Below are 15,797 nucleotides of genomic sequence, written 5' to 3'. Positions count from 1 at the left end.
TGCAGGTGCAAGAGGCAGGCAATGAGTCAACGCTGAACTGGAAGCTATGTGTCCTCATCATGGCTCAGCCTTTAGGCCCTTTATGGCCCTTCTCCTGCAGTGCTTTTCCCAACCCCCTCTGCAACAGACCAAGCTTTGAATCTGAACCACTCCTCCCACGCCTACCACCAAGGACCTTGAGTGTAGTCATCGCTGTTTCCTGTGCTAAACTGCAAGTGGCTGCAGTCTAGTGTTTAAGGACAGGGGTCATATTTTGTGCAGTTTTAATGTCACATAGTACTGTGCATTAGTACACAGAAGGTACTCACTAAATACATGTTGAATATTTATATGACATTAGTTTTAAACTTGACCATGGATTTGCCATTTTAAAATTCTGAAGAGTTGCTAATCTCTGAGATTCAAGAATATGTTTTTACCCTGTAATTAGTATTTTTTTCTTTTAGCCCTGATCTTGTTTCCCCTTACTTGGAGAGAAATACCTGCCCTCCGACTTAGGGAGATGGCTAACTGCAATCCCTTTTATGAAGGGCATTCTACTAATGATTTTTGAGGTAAGATACCTACTTATTGTCCTATGATATGAAGCCAAAAATAATACATTCTAATACCTTTTGAAAGATAAGTATAAATATATATAAAACACGTAAGTTCTTATATTTCATTCTCTTTTAAGTCGAGAATGTCAAAGTTTAAGAGAGACCAAGTTTGAGATAATCTAGCTGCTGTGCCAGGAGAGATGACTGCCTTTCTGTTTGCTAGGCATTTAAAGTGATCCATTTTATCTGTTGGGTCTGTGAGTTCCCATGGAGAAGAGAGCTCCACTAGTGGCCTCAATGGTTAATGGGCTGTAAGGGGCACAGCTTGAGCTTTAGAGCCAGAGAGAGGAGATTTCAAGACAGGCTCTGCCCAAAGCCTGTGACCTGGGAAAATTACTGAACATCCCAGTCTCTGTCTGCTTAATTTATGGCTTGAGAATGATAATGCTGATCTCACCTAATCTTTGAGATAAGGGATGTAAAAACACCTGGCACAAAGCAGGCACTACCTTCCCCAACTCCTCCTCTCCCCTTTCTGTGCATCTTCCTAAGTGCAGTATTGCTGACCTAGTTACCCTGGCTTAAGATTTTGATTCTGATAAACACAGAACACAATCATGTGAACAAAATATAATCTGCAGGCACATAAGATATGTATGTAAACAATTACATTTGACTCTTCCAGCTCATGTTAAAACAGTTCTAATTTCTAAAAGAAGAAGTAGGACTATTCAATATCACTGTTAAGGTCTGCACTGCCTGGCTAATAGTTTTAGTAATTATGATTATTAGTACAACTGTAAGCAAGAGCAGGGTTGCTTAAAATAGGGATCTGTGTTCAATCAAAGTTAGAAAAGGCCACGAAAAGTTCACAAATGCCTTTAGGGCTTATATTCATTATAGCTATCTGTCAAATATGTTTGTATTCATTTATAGTTACTTGATAAGAATATGCAAGGGGCATCAGCAATGTGGATTCTGCAAGCAGTCCCAGATCTGCCCTGCCTCTCCTCAGTTATTTAGCTGAAATTAATCCAGGTCCCATTACTGTACTGTATAGCACGAACTTTTAAAAAAAAAATCAGATAATTAAAATTAGTTTCAATTTCCCTTCTACTTGTTCAGGAAATTGAAAGCTGCCAATATGCTCTTTAAAAGGAAGAATGTACTTGTGTAGCAGATACAGCTCTAGTAGATTCAGAGTCCAAATAGGGTCAAGTCTGGGCCCTAACACTTCCTTCTGTGACGATGGCCCTGCCCTTTAACGTTTTTGAGTTTCAATACCTGTGTGTGTGAGGGTCAAAAAAGATAATAAATGTGAAAGCCCCTTGTAAACCATAAAGTCACATAAATATAAGCTACATATAGGGTTAAGTGTAACAAATAAAGTGAATTAATTTTCTTAAAGATTCCTGAGCAATTCTTCTTGAAACTGCAGTATGCAAAATATTATCTATATTTCTAAGGCTCAAATTTTGTTTGAAATTTATCTGAATGTCTCCCAAGTTAGTAATTGAAAGCTAGTCTTGTTTTCATAAGCACTTTTGTGTCAGTTTATTAATCTGACATAAAACCCCAGAATTCTTCCACATCATTTTATCTCCCTTTTTCAGATAGCTCCAGAACTTGTACTTAAGAACTATCAGCAATGAGGATCAAATGTGTACTTACTGAATCTGAAACTGCTACATGAATAAAACTTTCGAGAATGGAAGAACTTAGCTGATCCATGACATCAATCATAGGCCTGTCATCATCCTGTACAAAGGGGAGGCGATTATTCTCCATGGGAAAATGAATCCTTCCCACCCACCTCACCGCCTTTGTGTAGTACATGAAGCAGAACAGTTTGCAAGATAGTGATAAGGGTTTTCTCACAGAAAAGTGAGTGCCAAGATGGTGAAAGGTAACGGACAAAACTCCCTGGGATTCTGAGTTTAGTCTTTCAAGTTTCAGTGGAAGATAATTAGAGCTCCAATTTCACATTGTACTGAAAAGACATGCATCTGAATTTCAAAGACGCATAGAGATACACACAGGAATCTAAATACCAGTACCATACGTTATTCCCTAATGTATTCATGTTTCCATTAATTTGAAGGAATGGGAACCCTGTAAGAATATGCTTTGCCAGACCACTAAAATGCTAATTACTTAGGTCACTGATCTGTTAAAATAACTGATAAATTGTTGACTGTGATTGAATTTTAGTCCCAAAGAAATTGCATTGGAGATCGACCACACAGTCTCTGTGGCAGCTGTGTTGTGTATAGCTATTTGGTGAAAGAAGCAAATTGGAAAGAGCATAAGAGAAAGTATCTTATAGGAAATTCTTCATGAAATTCTACAGGAATAGTGTGTGTGTGTATGAATATGTGTATGTTTGCCATCCTTACCTATAGAGAAGCTCAGAAATATAAAACTATCTACTTAGAAGCCTTATAAAGGAAAGTCTCGGAATGTCTTTATTCATGTATGAATGAGAATGATTTTAAAAAAGTTGTGCCTGGTCAAAGAAAGCAACATATGAGAAATGTTCTTAATGGTCTGTTGGAATAGCCGTTAAGAACGTGGGGCTTTAGAGGCATATGTATCTGGCTTTGAATTCTGGCTCTGCCACATCTTAGCTCTTGATTTGGGGTGTGCATTTAACCTCCCTAAACTTCAGTCTCGGTGTCTGTACATTAAGGTAACAACAGTACTACTTCTTAGGCTATTGTGAGGGTTAAATGAAATAATATTTATAGAGCACTTACACAGTGCCTGACACATACATGGTAATTAGTATCATAATTAGAGATTTAATGGAGGTTTACCAAAATATAGCATGTCTTAGAGATCCATTGACCAGATGCCAGAGATGTCTTAAAATATATCAGAAAGCTATCTGAAGAAATGTGAACAGAATGGACTGTGATGAATTTGAAAATCTTTTGTAAAGACAGTAACTATTTCGAGGATCATAACACCAAGATCAGTGATTTAAAATAAGAAAATGGAAAGTAGCATTTTTCTAAAGAAGCACGTGACATAAAAAGCTGGTCCTCCTTTCATCAATTCATGCATAGAGTGTGGTCACTTATGCTGGCAGACAATGAGCCTTAACATCTGAACAAGGGTGTACAGCACTTGACTGAGTATGGGAGGTGGGTTGGAGCTGATCATGCTTAAAAATTGGCTCACTCCTCCCATCTCAAGGGGACATGTTTTCTTATGATGCCATTATTCTACCATTACTGAGATTAAACAACTTGCGGTTAGCCAGACCGTTTGGTACCTTGATTATTTAAAATGGAATGCATTATTTTCTCAAGTTTATTCTCTAATATAAATGTAATATCTTCTTAATTCGATGTATGCTGAACATCATGATCCATAACCTAATCAAAAATTTTCACTTCTTAACAAAGCACCATCTCTTAGAGAACTAGGAACGGTCTTTTCTGTTGCTCTCAGAATATATGACTTATCTGTTGTAGGTCAAGACTGCTATTTCATAATTAAAAACCCACATGAATCAAAAATTATTTGTTGAGATCGTGTGTGACACAAAAGTACATAAAATAGTAATGCATTATTTATAGTTTTTAATCTAAACTTCAAAATTGTTGAAAGAATTGATTTGGAAAATTCGGAAGGATGATCCATACCTCAGGCTGACCCAGGGCAACAAATAAAGCTCGAATTTCCTTGAGTATTAAAACGGACAGTTTGCGTGTGGCCACCTGGAAACTGCAGAGTAAAACCAGAGCAAAGCCTTCCACAGCATGGAGCACACTGCAGTGGGGACCTCGTTCCGACTGTGTTCTGTGGCTGGAGCCATTTGCAATTAGCTGTCATGCAATAAGAACATTCTATATTTAGAAAATTAACAATGGACGAAGAAGAAACTACTATGTGTACATATTTTGGCACATTTAACCTTGTAATATTAAAATAGATGACAATGGCTTAGAACCAGACATGTCTATGATTCATTATTATTTATGAAATATCATAGATCCATTTTTGTTTTTAGATCAGTTGTTGCTTTGGAACATCATCGACCGTCTGTTACCTCTGATAAGAAATAACTTTTCTAAGGCTATTAGTATTAATTAAAAACAAAACTGCTTCTGTCTGTACCATTTGAGATTACACTATATACTCCAAGTGGCCTAATTTGTTTTTACCTAAATTCTCTGTAGACTTTTGGATACTATTAAATTGAATTTTCAAACATTTACTTTCTAATCAGACTACTTGTTTTCATTTCAGATTCTAATCTAGGTTTTGCTCGTTTATAAGATGGGTTCTCAAAGCTCCCAAACCACAACCAAGTGAGTCTAAAACAAAAGCAAGCCAGACAACAGGACAGATTGCACCTTCAGGTCAGTTTCCCTTTTACAAGCATATGTAAACCTTGTTTTTCTACCTATCCTCTTTTGGCGTGTGAAGAACACGAGGAGAGAGGAACGACCTGAACCTCATCTCTGAGGTTAGCCGATCTGGGATCCCAGCTCTTCCCTAAATGCTATGAAGCTTCCCCGAGCCTCCACATTCCTGACTCTCAGCTATGCTCTTCTCTAGCCAGACCCCTTTCTCTATCCTCTCATCGCCAATGCCAAGTCACCACCACCCCTGGTTCTCTGACAACACTCCTTCTCAACCTGCTCTCCAAAATCTTATCATTAATTCTTACCATTCAAGATTGAGGCTTTAAAAGAATAGAGAAACCACAAGATTGCATTTTATTCTCTATGGATATTAGACAAAACAACCAATACGCTGCCTTGGGTAAAAAAACCGGAGGACAGATTTTGTATATTCATACCCATATCCATCCATATCCAGCTCCATCTCCCTGGCCTATAGTCATTTGCTCTGACAGACAGATTTGTAATCATGATTCTCTGAAAAAACCAATTTTTACTCCCTAAATGGCCTTGTTAATGTTAACAAATCTAACCTGACGTGGCATAGCATGCCCTGAGTTTCTTGGTCATAGTTTATGCAGATGGAAGAACTAAGGGTCACCACTAGGGAGAAAGTTCCCAGGTGGCTGGAAGTAAGAATTCCAAAGGTTCTCTGGGCTGCAACATATTTACATACGTACTACGTAAAAGAACATAAATTGGTGAGAAGAACGTGAAAATCACCTCTGAATTTCGGATTTTGTTGGCTTGATCATAGACTTTTCCTTGAGTTTGTATGACCAGTTTCCACTGGGTGAGCAGCTGGAGCAGTAACTTCAAGGACGAATCAAGGAGTGTGTGATGCATGTCATTGACTTCTCGGAGCAGGAAGTTGGTGAAGCCAAATAGTACATCTTCCCTCCAGTCTGAGAAGTCGACAAGTAAACCCTGAAGAGAGTTTTGTGCAATATGTCGCAGTTCATCGTCCATATGAATAGAGAGCCTGTGAAATGAATAAAAGACAATAAGATCATTTACTTTATTAGCGTTTCTTCTAGATTTATAAAGGAATGTATATAGGTCTCTGCTTTTATTTGTGTCTGAAAAATGGGTCACCCTCCCTTAATATATGATTACATTCTTCACTCAGCTCCCTTAATGTTGATATCTTATATAACCATGGTACTTTAATCAAAACTAAGAAATTAACATTGGTACAATGGTCTTAAGTAAACTACAGATTTTATTTAGATTTCACCAGTTTCCCACTAATGTTCTTCTTCTGTTTCAGAATGCAATCTAAGATACCACATTGCGCTTTGCTGTATATGAGTACTTTTTAATACATGATTGACTACAGAATAAATTAGTATCAAACCCTACCATTTTAAGGATGGTACTGGGGAAACTAAGGGACTCATCTAGAAGTTCAGTGGAAGTGAGCAATCAAAAGTTAGGCCAGGTGTCCTCAATCTGTTTTGCCCTCACAAGGGATCTTTGGTAATGTCTAGAGACATTATTGATTGTCACAACATGGAGTGTCTTACGGCATCTATCTAGTAGGCAGGAGCCAAGGATGCTGCTAAACATCCTACAATGTAGAGAACAACTACCTATGACAAAGAATTATCTGGCCCAAAATGTTGATAGCGCCAAGGCTGAGAATTCCTGAGTTAGTCAACTGAAGAATATCAGTGTATTTGTGCTTTAATCTAGAACATCATAATAATATGAAATCTCAACATTAGTATGGAACATTATAGTTAACATAATGCTTTATACATTCTTTCATTCATTTATTTAATAAGCAAATATTTTTGAGACTCTCCTAAGATTTAGGCACTGAAGCCACTGTATACAGCCATTTGGATATGGAGTTCAGTATGGCTGTGTCTTGTGGGTAGGGTGCTTGCAAGAGTGAGGTGCGGGACAGTGCTGGGGAGGCAGGAGGGGGCAGCTCGGTGAAGGGTCTGAGCCTCCCAGGGAGGCAGTGCAGCAGGGAAGGGGTTAAGTGTCTGTGCTCTGGAATCAGAATGCCTGGATCAGTGTCTTGCCTCTGCTACTTATTAGCTACGTGACCTCGTGCTAGTTACCCAATCTCTCTAAGCCTCAGAGCCTCATTTGGAAAGTGGGGATAATAACTGTATCTGAATCTCATAAATCTGTTGAGGTTCATTGAGATGATCCATGTACAGTGTTTAGCAACACACTGAACATGTAGTAAGCACTCAGTAAATGTCACCTATTATTATTAGAAGAAAATGACTGTATCTTGAAAGTTATAGGGGAAGTAACATGATTAGATTCACATCTGAGAAAAAAAATAGGCAGGAATATAGAGATTGCCTTGGAGAAGTAACAAGACAGAGCACAGAGACCAGCCAGGAGGTCATTGCAATGACTTGGGCAATAAGTGGAGGGGGCCTGACTCAAGGCAGAGGAGTAAGTAAGGAAGGGAGAGATGGAGATCAAAGATATTCAGGAGACATAATTTCCAGGACTCAGCAGCCTGGAAGTGTTCAGCGTCAGAGAATAAGGTGGCCAAGGCAACGAGGGTCCCCACAAATAGGGCAGATATCATCCCCAACCAATAGAAGAAGAAACTGTGACCCAGAGTGGTTAAGGAACTTCCTCAAAGTCCAGGATTCCAACTGTGACTACTCCTTAATCCAAAGTTTTCTCCATAAACCAAGTCTGGTACAGTCACATAGTTTTGAATAGACAGTATTTCAAAAATGTGATAAGCAAATACCTTTCTTATTCTCTAAAGCATAAAGTACACTAACTTGTCCAAATTTGACAAAATAAACCCGGCAAAAGCTCATTAATGAGCAGATATATGCCAAGTCAGGCAGATATATCTCCTGTTCCAAAAGCAAGAAAAGTTCTACAAAGATTCTCCGAAGAAAGATCTAAGCTAACTCTTTAGGGAATGGCTTGCCCCACTAAGTCTATAGTTCTTAAGTAGATCATAGTTCCTGAAAGAAAAAGGCCTTTAACCTGGGCTTCCAATTAAGGACTGTCTAAAGCAGGAATTTACAACAATCAGCAGTTGCAGTTTTTTCAAAAAATTTTATGTAGAATATATAATACATAAAATCTGAGGGTTTTGATTGAAGCTGGGGTTAAGGGCCTGAAGCCCACTCATTTGGGATGAAACACTCACTCTACAGGCAGCTTGGAGTCATCTTTGTAGCCCATGGTTTGAAAACACTAGTTTATAAAAAATATTTGAAGCCATTTTCCCATCTTAAGTTTATTATTCCTAATGAATGTCTTCCGCAGATAACAAACCACCTCTTTAGGACAGGAACAACAGACACTCAAGAACTGTTAACTGATGGTAATGATGTTGGTCTTTGTTGTGAATTGAATTGTGTCTCCCTCCAAATTCACATGTTGAAATCCAAACCACCAGGACCTCAGCGTGGGACATTATTTGGAAATAGGGTCATTGCAGATGTAATTAGCTAAATAGGATGAGGTCATGCTGGAGTAGCGTGGGCCTCTAATCCAATGTGACTAGTGTGCTTATAAGAAGGAGAACTTTGGTGGTAGACATGCACACAGGAAGAATGCCATGTGAAGATAAAGGCAGAGATCAGGGTGATGCTTCTACAAGCCAAGGAATGCCAAAGATTACAGAACCCAACAGAATCTAGGAGAGAGGCATGGACAGATTCTCTCTCACATCCCTCAGAAGGAAGCAACATAATGCCGCTTTGATCTTGGACTTCTAGCCTCGAGAACTGTGAGACAATAAATTTCCGTTGTTTAAACCACTCAGTTTGTGGTACACTGTGAGGGCAGCCCTAGCAAACTAATACAGTCATGAAACTAGGCAAGCATCTGTCTTTAGAGTCAAAATAAAAGCCACGTCACGGTCTATTTAGATGAAGCTTTTAAGTAAATACTTTCAGCTTTCCAAATGAGATTAATTCTACCCTTCATCTACATTTGCTCTCATTCATCATTTGCAGTCTAGAATCTGTCTTAACTTTCAACCATAACACAGGATCATTTTAAGGACTCTGAGAGCCGCAACGTGGCGCAGCTCTTGCCATTTTGGGTAACGACTCCTCTTGAAATGATGGTGCTCACATGCTCAACCAGTGAAAAGACTCAAAAATATTCCTGGAGTATAAAGAGACAGGAAGAGGGAGGGGAAGGAGCTTTGGGAATAGAAGTCCTGGTTGATAATAAAAGTGGAATGCTTGTAGAAGACAGAGGTCCAGACTGTCACGGAACTGAGACAGAGTGGAAATAAGGCATCAAGGCAAGTCTGCATGGCAGGAGGCGTAGGTGAAGGAGAAGCAGCTACGACAGGGGCAGGGTCCCTCCCTGCCTTTGTTCCTTGAAGAGTATGAGTAGAGAGCTGCCTATTGGATATTACTGCCATTTCTTACACCCAGATCTTTCTCATTTTTACTTGTATTATATTTTAACCAGATAATCACAGATCATCTTGTGAGACACATGAGATTTAATATTATAAGTCAGGAAACAGGAAAAAAAATAGCCAACTAAAAAGGAAGTTAAATGAGAAAGCTGTCCAGCCATTCTGAGTATTCAGGATGTGTAGGACAGCAGCGTGGTGCTGGCCGGCATATTTCCAAGTCCTCTGATCTCTCCTTGTCTAGCAAGCAAGGAGTGCGGGTGAGGAAAAGGCGTTCTTCAAACCCCTGCTGGGCCATCACAGAGAGAGACCCGGCCAGAAAAGAAAGGACAGGTTCTTGCCCACAAAATAAACAACTGCAATTAAATTAAAAAAACTGTCCTGTGGGAGAGTTTGGTGGCATAATTGAAAGAGAAGAGAGAGACTGTAAGAGAAGGTAGCTCAAGGAGAAGTCTGACTAGCTTGGGGACCAAGGCAAAATTTCCAAGAAGCTGATTTGGTTTCCAGGAGCCTAAAATGAGGTCACAGATACATGGTTACACACAAATAAAACCACTGAGGGGGCTTAAAAGGGCTTCACAGTGACATAGCAGTAAAAAAGCCCAAAAGAAACCACCACTGCCAACATCAATTGCAGCTGTCCCCCCAGGCAGCTGGCACGAGGAGCACTGACCAGTCCGGCCTGATTAGACCTGAATGACATTCTGCACAGGCTGTGCTGGGGCTGATGGTTTGCAATGAGCTAGAGCAAGTGAGTGGCATGATCACAAGGGCACGTGCTGCTCCTATGAGGCTGTTATTGAATAAGGAAGGACGTGGGTAAAATGGGAAAGAAACCAGAACTTGAGCAAGGCCACCTTGTTGGTTGGCCAGATCAGACGAATGACTTTTAATGGAAAATACTTTTGTAAAGGTGAGCTTCAAATTCAGATGAAATCAGCTTAGTAGTGTTCAATAATTTTTGTGGTATAGAGGTGCAGGAATGAAAAGGGAGTAATTTCAAATCCACAAACCATATCCAGAAGAAAAGACCAATGAGGAGAAACAGCCTCCTCTAAACTACGGCAAGATAAACTAAAGATCCTTAGGAAGAGGTGAGGGACCTGCTGTCCTATAACGTCACCAAGGGCAGAAGAGAAAGAAACGGTTTCATAGTGGAGTCCAGGAGACATGGGTTTCTAAAAGGAGGGACTTCCTGACAGGTGGACCATTAACCTTTGGAATGGTTCACCAGAAGTGCTGGAAATTTCTTCCCTGCAAGTATTAAAGAATGAACTCCCACCTGCTTACCTTGCCATTACATTATAGTTACAATATATGCTTTAAACTGCATTTCAATTAAAATAAAGATTAAGTGGTTTATTGAGGCAATATATGCAATTGAGACTATAGTTGTCAGTCAACTACTCAAAACAACTAGCCTCCTTCCATTATACAGACATATGCTGAAAAGCAAATGATACATGGCAAATGATAAATATTTTTCAGATACTACAGAAGATCCTGGAATTGTGTATGCATTACCTCATAAATTTCCACAAATTATAAGGAAAATACTGTATAAAAGGTGTTCATCTATTATTCTCCATAAAACCAGTGACATTTGTTACTTTCATTTGACTTCAGGAAAATTCTGTAAATTTGGGCCACTGACTTCACTCTTCTGAAGTTCAATCTCCTTGTCTGAAAATAGGAATGAATACATGCCCAGCTTTCCTAACTTAATGTATATGAAGATACATTGTACGTCATGGCATAATATGTTATTCAAATGTAAAGATGTCTAAAAATAACTAACATTTGCTGAGAGCTTACTGTGTTCTAGGCACTATGCTAAATGATTTAATTGCATTATTTAATTCTCACAACCCTATGACAAATTTTTGAAAGGGGAGGGTAAATATTGAACAGCAAACCCTTAGTGCATATGTAGTGCTGCAGGAAGTGACAGAAGACAGGAGCCTGTAGACTGTTGGGGAAAGGTCCTTCCTGTGGTCAAGGGATAGAGCAGGAAATATTGGAAAGAGAATGAGAAAAAAAAGATGGCGACTGCCAAGGAGAGTAGTAAATTCCCCCCGGTACGTGGAGAATCCTTGGGGGACCCAGACAGCAGGCTCTGCTGAGAGCAAGAAGGAAGTGCTCCCCAGGGATCTTATCATAACTTCAGGAAGGCCTGAGAACTTTCCATAGAGCCTAAATGGAAAGATTCCTCACACTTGGCCATTATGAGTGGGCTGAGCAATACGTATAAAATCAGAAATCTAGTAGCTTGGAGAAAGAGGTTTGCCAGTTTCATTCCACGAACCATCGTTATGCTGCACATACTAATAAAAGTCTGAGGTTAGAGTGTCTGTAGTATTTAGCCATTACCTAAAATGCTGGGAAGGGGGCCTGGGGGCAGTTATGTTGGACATATCCTTGAAATTCCTTATTCAGGGAAGTGGGATGGGAGGGACATGAACTGGCATGAATGTTGGTCTTATTTTGCCAATTAGGAAGAAAACCAAGTGTTTCTTCAGTAAAAATGTACCATGGATGTGACTGTGAAGTGTCTGAATAAAAGGTCTCACACCTCTCTGACTAGACCATTATTGTCTCAAAAGTCAACTTAATCCAGATGGGATTGGACTATGGGGAAATAAAGTGACTAAAGACTTGAAACCCACATTTATTGTGATTGAATTTCTTCAAATTTGTCCTCTGGCTCTCTTGAGGAGATCTGAAGGGGCTCATTTTCTCACAGGTTAATAGGACCCAGTGTGTAGGTCGAGCACTCCAAGTTATCTTTCCCCTGAGGACAACAGCCTCTGGCTTTTTTTGAAACTTATGAAAAAGAGTTCTTCACAGGCTTCCCATATAAGTCCAGTCATTTTCCTGATTTCACCCTAAGACTTGAACTCTCAAGAATATTTATTTGTTCTTTCTCCTCATAAAAACAGTACCCATTGCTTTGGGCTTTGCAAGAATGGACATAATAATAAACACGATGCACTATAAATAGCATTGACATTCCAACCATGTCTAACAGAATTCCCTCCTGACACGCCTGGCATCATGGTCTGCAGATTCAGACGTCACTGGATTAGCCTATCAAGGTGATTCCAGAGGTAAGACTCTCCCACATGGATTTATAGCAAAATAGCCTTAGAGACTTTACCAGAACGTTGCACGATATTTAAAAAACAGTATTTCAAAGGCCTTAGTGTACATAACCATCACCAATTAGAAGTTCACTGAAATAAGTGAATTTTGCTTCTACTTCGATTTAACTGATAACTATTCTTTCCCTGCTGACACATTTTCCCTCAGATTAACCAAATGCCTATGTCTTATGTCATTTAGTCCTCTCAACAGTCTTATGAGATAGGCAGTATTATTCCAATTTTACCAAGGAAAAGAGAGAGCCTGAGGGGTTAACTAATTTGTCTAGATCAAGTGGCTAGTAAAACGGCAAAGCAAGGATGGAAAATTCAGGATTTCCAAATGATTCAGTTTTATTCCCATGTTTTTGTACCTCCGCCAAATCTTTCAGATGGTGGTCTCTCATTCTGCAGGGGTACACATGGCCATGAAGAGGGATCTTCTATTCCCTAATTCCTCTCAGCCATATCCAGCCTTTTCACCCAGCAACCCTTCCTCTGTAGAAACACTTGTCTCCTAATCCCACCCTCTCCACTGTTGTCCATGGCAAACTGATAGGTGCTTCTTTACGTTTCTGGGTAATTTTGGCACTTGTCTCACAGCTTTTCTTTATTCTCCGTCTTTGCTATCAACCTGAGAGACTCAATATTATTGTGGATGACCCTTTATAGCGTCTCAGTCTTTTTATTCCTCAGCTTCCCCCACCCCCAAATCATTGTGTTTACTATTCCTTAGGAATCCACCCTTTGTTCCTCCTTAGACCTCCTCACCTGAAGATCTAAACATGGAATGGAAGAAGGAAGAAGGACCCATGGTCTGGAGGTTGCTGATTACAGCAAAGAATCAGTTATAGGTAGTAGGTGACAAAAGCCAGCGAGAAGAGTAGAAGGCTTTGGTCAGAGAGCACCAAGGCTTGAAACAGTGGTTTTCAAAGTAATGGGTCTTCAGTAAACCTCAAAATCCTGCATCATTCTTCTTCTAGTGGTGACTGGAAGAAGGAAAGGAGTGACCGTGTCTACATTTGCAGTGAAGAGCAATGGGGAAGGACACTAGGCTATAAAAGCTATTAATTGATAGCAGGAAGTGATCAACAGAGGAGTCCAAACTGGTGGTCCAAATCAGGGAGCACCAGGAGATATGGTGCTCCATGGGGATACTCAAAAGCTGTGGGGTGACCACTGGGTGGTCTGCAGTCATGTGAGACGGGGGTTGGGTTACTTTATTTGGATACTGATGGGAAGGGTGCTCTCCGAAGGCTAGAGAATGTGAGTAAACAAGGATACACATGATGCATCTTTCATTCAATCAGCGTTAATATTTGTTATCTTTTTCCAGGCTTTCCTCTATTTCACCATTATCAGATTAACCAGCCTAAAACAACATTTTTCATCATGTTATTCTCCTCCTTAAAAACTCCATCAGTCCAAATGTCTCAGCTAAAAGTAAAGATTAGCTGAAAACCTACCTCTCCAGTCTTATTTCCATTTCTTTTTATCCTTGGGTTTCCAAACTCCTTTTTCTCTCTTTTTTTCAAATCAAGGATGACTTTTGTTCTTCCTCATTCCACTCCCTCCATGCACCCCATGTTTCTAATGATTTTGCCTTCTCAATTGCATTTAGGTAATAAGACACTTCTGATTTTTAAATTAAAGACATGCATAATTGTCAACTAGAACTTCAGATCAACATGAGAAAATTAAGCTTACTTAACTATAATGATATAATTTTACTCAAAGCAAATTACTTTAGGCTCTATTTAGAGTGTGCGTTCTTGTGGAGGATGGGGAGGGTGATAAATGTATGATTTTTGGCAGCTTTCTGAAGTACTAAAGTTAGTTCAGGATGCCTATTACCCACCTTTTTTGGGCCTCTGGGGGTCTGTGGGTCTCAGGTTGGGCATCAGACCCAGAATGAAGCCAGGGTCTTTTCCAGCCAGACTCATCTCCTCATTTCCCAGTCCCACCTCTGTGCCTCTGCTCATGTCACTCCCTTTGTAAACCCCTCTGAATTCTGTCTTTCCTTCAAAGGGCAGTTCAAGTTCCACCTTGTCCCAGGAGTTATTTGCAGACTTCCCCAGTCCATGACTGAACTCATACATCACTGAACTCATATATCACACTTTTTGTGTCATTAATTTGCACAATTTCAGGCCTTGGATTGTTAGTTACCTTTTATGCTTATGTAATTTGCTTCCACATTGGATTTTAAACCGCTGAACGTGCAAGAAAAAACAGAAAAATAAAAAAATTTTCTTTATTCCTCCTTGCCTACACATAGTACCTAGCATAATGCCTAATTTAGTAAATACTTGTCAGTTTTTGATAATCATTCTATTTTTTTTTTTAAAGATTGGCACCTGGGCTAACAACTGTTGCCAATCTTCTTTTTTTTTTTCCTACTTTATTTCCCCAAACCCCCCCTGTACACAGTTGCGTATCTTAGTCGCAGGTCCTTCTAGTTGTGGGATATGCGACGCCGCCTTAATGTGGCCTAATGAGCGGTGCCATGTCCGCGCCCAGGATCCGAACCCTGGGCCGCCACAGCAGAGCGCACGAGCTTAACCACTCGGCCACGGAGCTGGCCCCTATTTTTTAAGGAATAAAGACAAAGTATTAAAATCAGTTTTGATCAAATAATGCTCAGTACGGTTCTCACCCACCTAGCCAGCAAGTCAATAAGTTCAAGTTTTGACATCCCATCGGGAAGCAGTCGGGGAATAGCAGCAACACAGGTCCTGAAAAGATCTATTTTTGGCTTTCTCTCACCCCTAGAATTTGAAAATAAAGTTTAAACATAGGTCAAAGGTTATCAGAATTAAAAAAAAAAATCAATCAAATATGTGAACAAAGACTAGAATCCATGGCTTTTGAATCACTGCCTGGTGTTTGCTCCATATTATTCTCAAATGTTTATTGACTTTTATAGCTAGGCCAGTTCTAAGAGAACTTATAAAGATTTAAATATTTGACAAAGGTATATATCTGAAAAGAAAAATGCTGATATCACTAGCATTCCACCATCCGGCTTGCCATTCAGTTGGGCTCTGTGGGGTCTGGTCCCTGCAGGGGGCATTTAAAACACTGAATTCACTGAAATGCTTAATGCATCAGTACATAAGAAATACACTGCAGTCTTTCCTACATTCAGCATTTAAAAATGGGATTTTAATATATACAAGGAAGGGTGCTTCTAACAAGCACGACATCTGGAAGCTTCTCTCCCTGATGAGTTACACTTCTCCTCTAGAGTCCCCAGCCCTACTTTTAAAAAAAATTAAGTGCTTCCAAAAATAAGTCTTTCATAATGTTAAGTAAAATCCTGAAAAAT

At 39.7% G+C, this 15,797-nt stretch overlaps 1 protein-coding gene across 8 annotated transcripts in view; it reads right to left on the bottom strand.

Annotated features, from left to right (window-relative positions):
• Window positions 1-15,797, bottom strand: part of FRY (FRY microtubule binding protein) — a 403,013-nt gene that overhangs the window by 108,375 nt on the left and 278,841 nt on the right. For all 8 annotated transcript variants that reach the window (XM_070577933.1, XM_070577936.1, XM_070577934.1 and 5 more), the window contains 4 exons: window positions 15,130-15,237; window positions 5,678-5,936; window positions 4,190-4,372; window positions 2,211-2,297 (listed from right to left, as the gene is read on the bottom strand). In XM_070577933.1, the coding sequence (XP_070434034.1) occupies window positions 2,211-2,297; window positions 4,190-4,372; window positions 5,678-5,936; window positions 15,130-15,237 (637 nt within the window). The remainder of the gene's footprint in view (window positions 1-2,210; window positions 2,298-4,189; window positions 4,373-5,677; window positions 5,937-15,129; window positions 15,238-15,797) is intronic.

The sequence above is a fragment of the Equus przewalskii genome, chromosome 16, assembly GCF_037783145.1.
Source record: "Equus przewalskii isolate Varuska chromosome 16, EquPr2, whole genome shotgun sequence".
Lineage (NCBI taxonomy): Eukaryota > Metazoa > Chordata > Mammalia > Perissodactyla > Equidae > Equus > Equus przewalskii.
The sequence above is the reverse complement of the archived record's forward strand: the minus strand, read 5'-3'. Positions and strand labels throughout refer to the sequence as shown.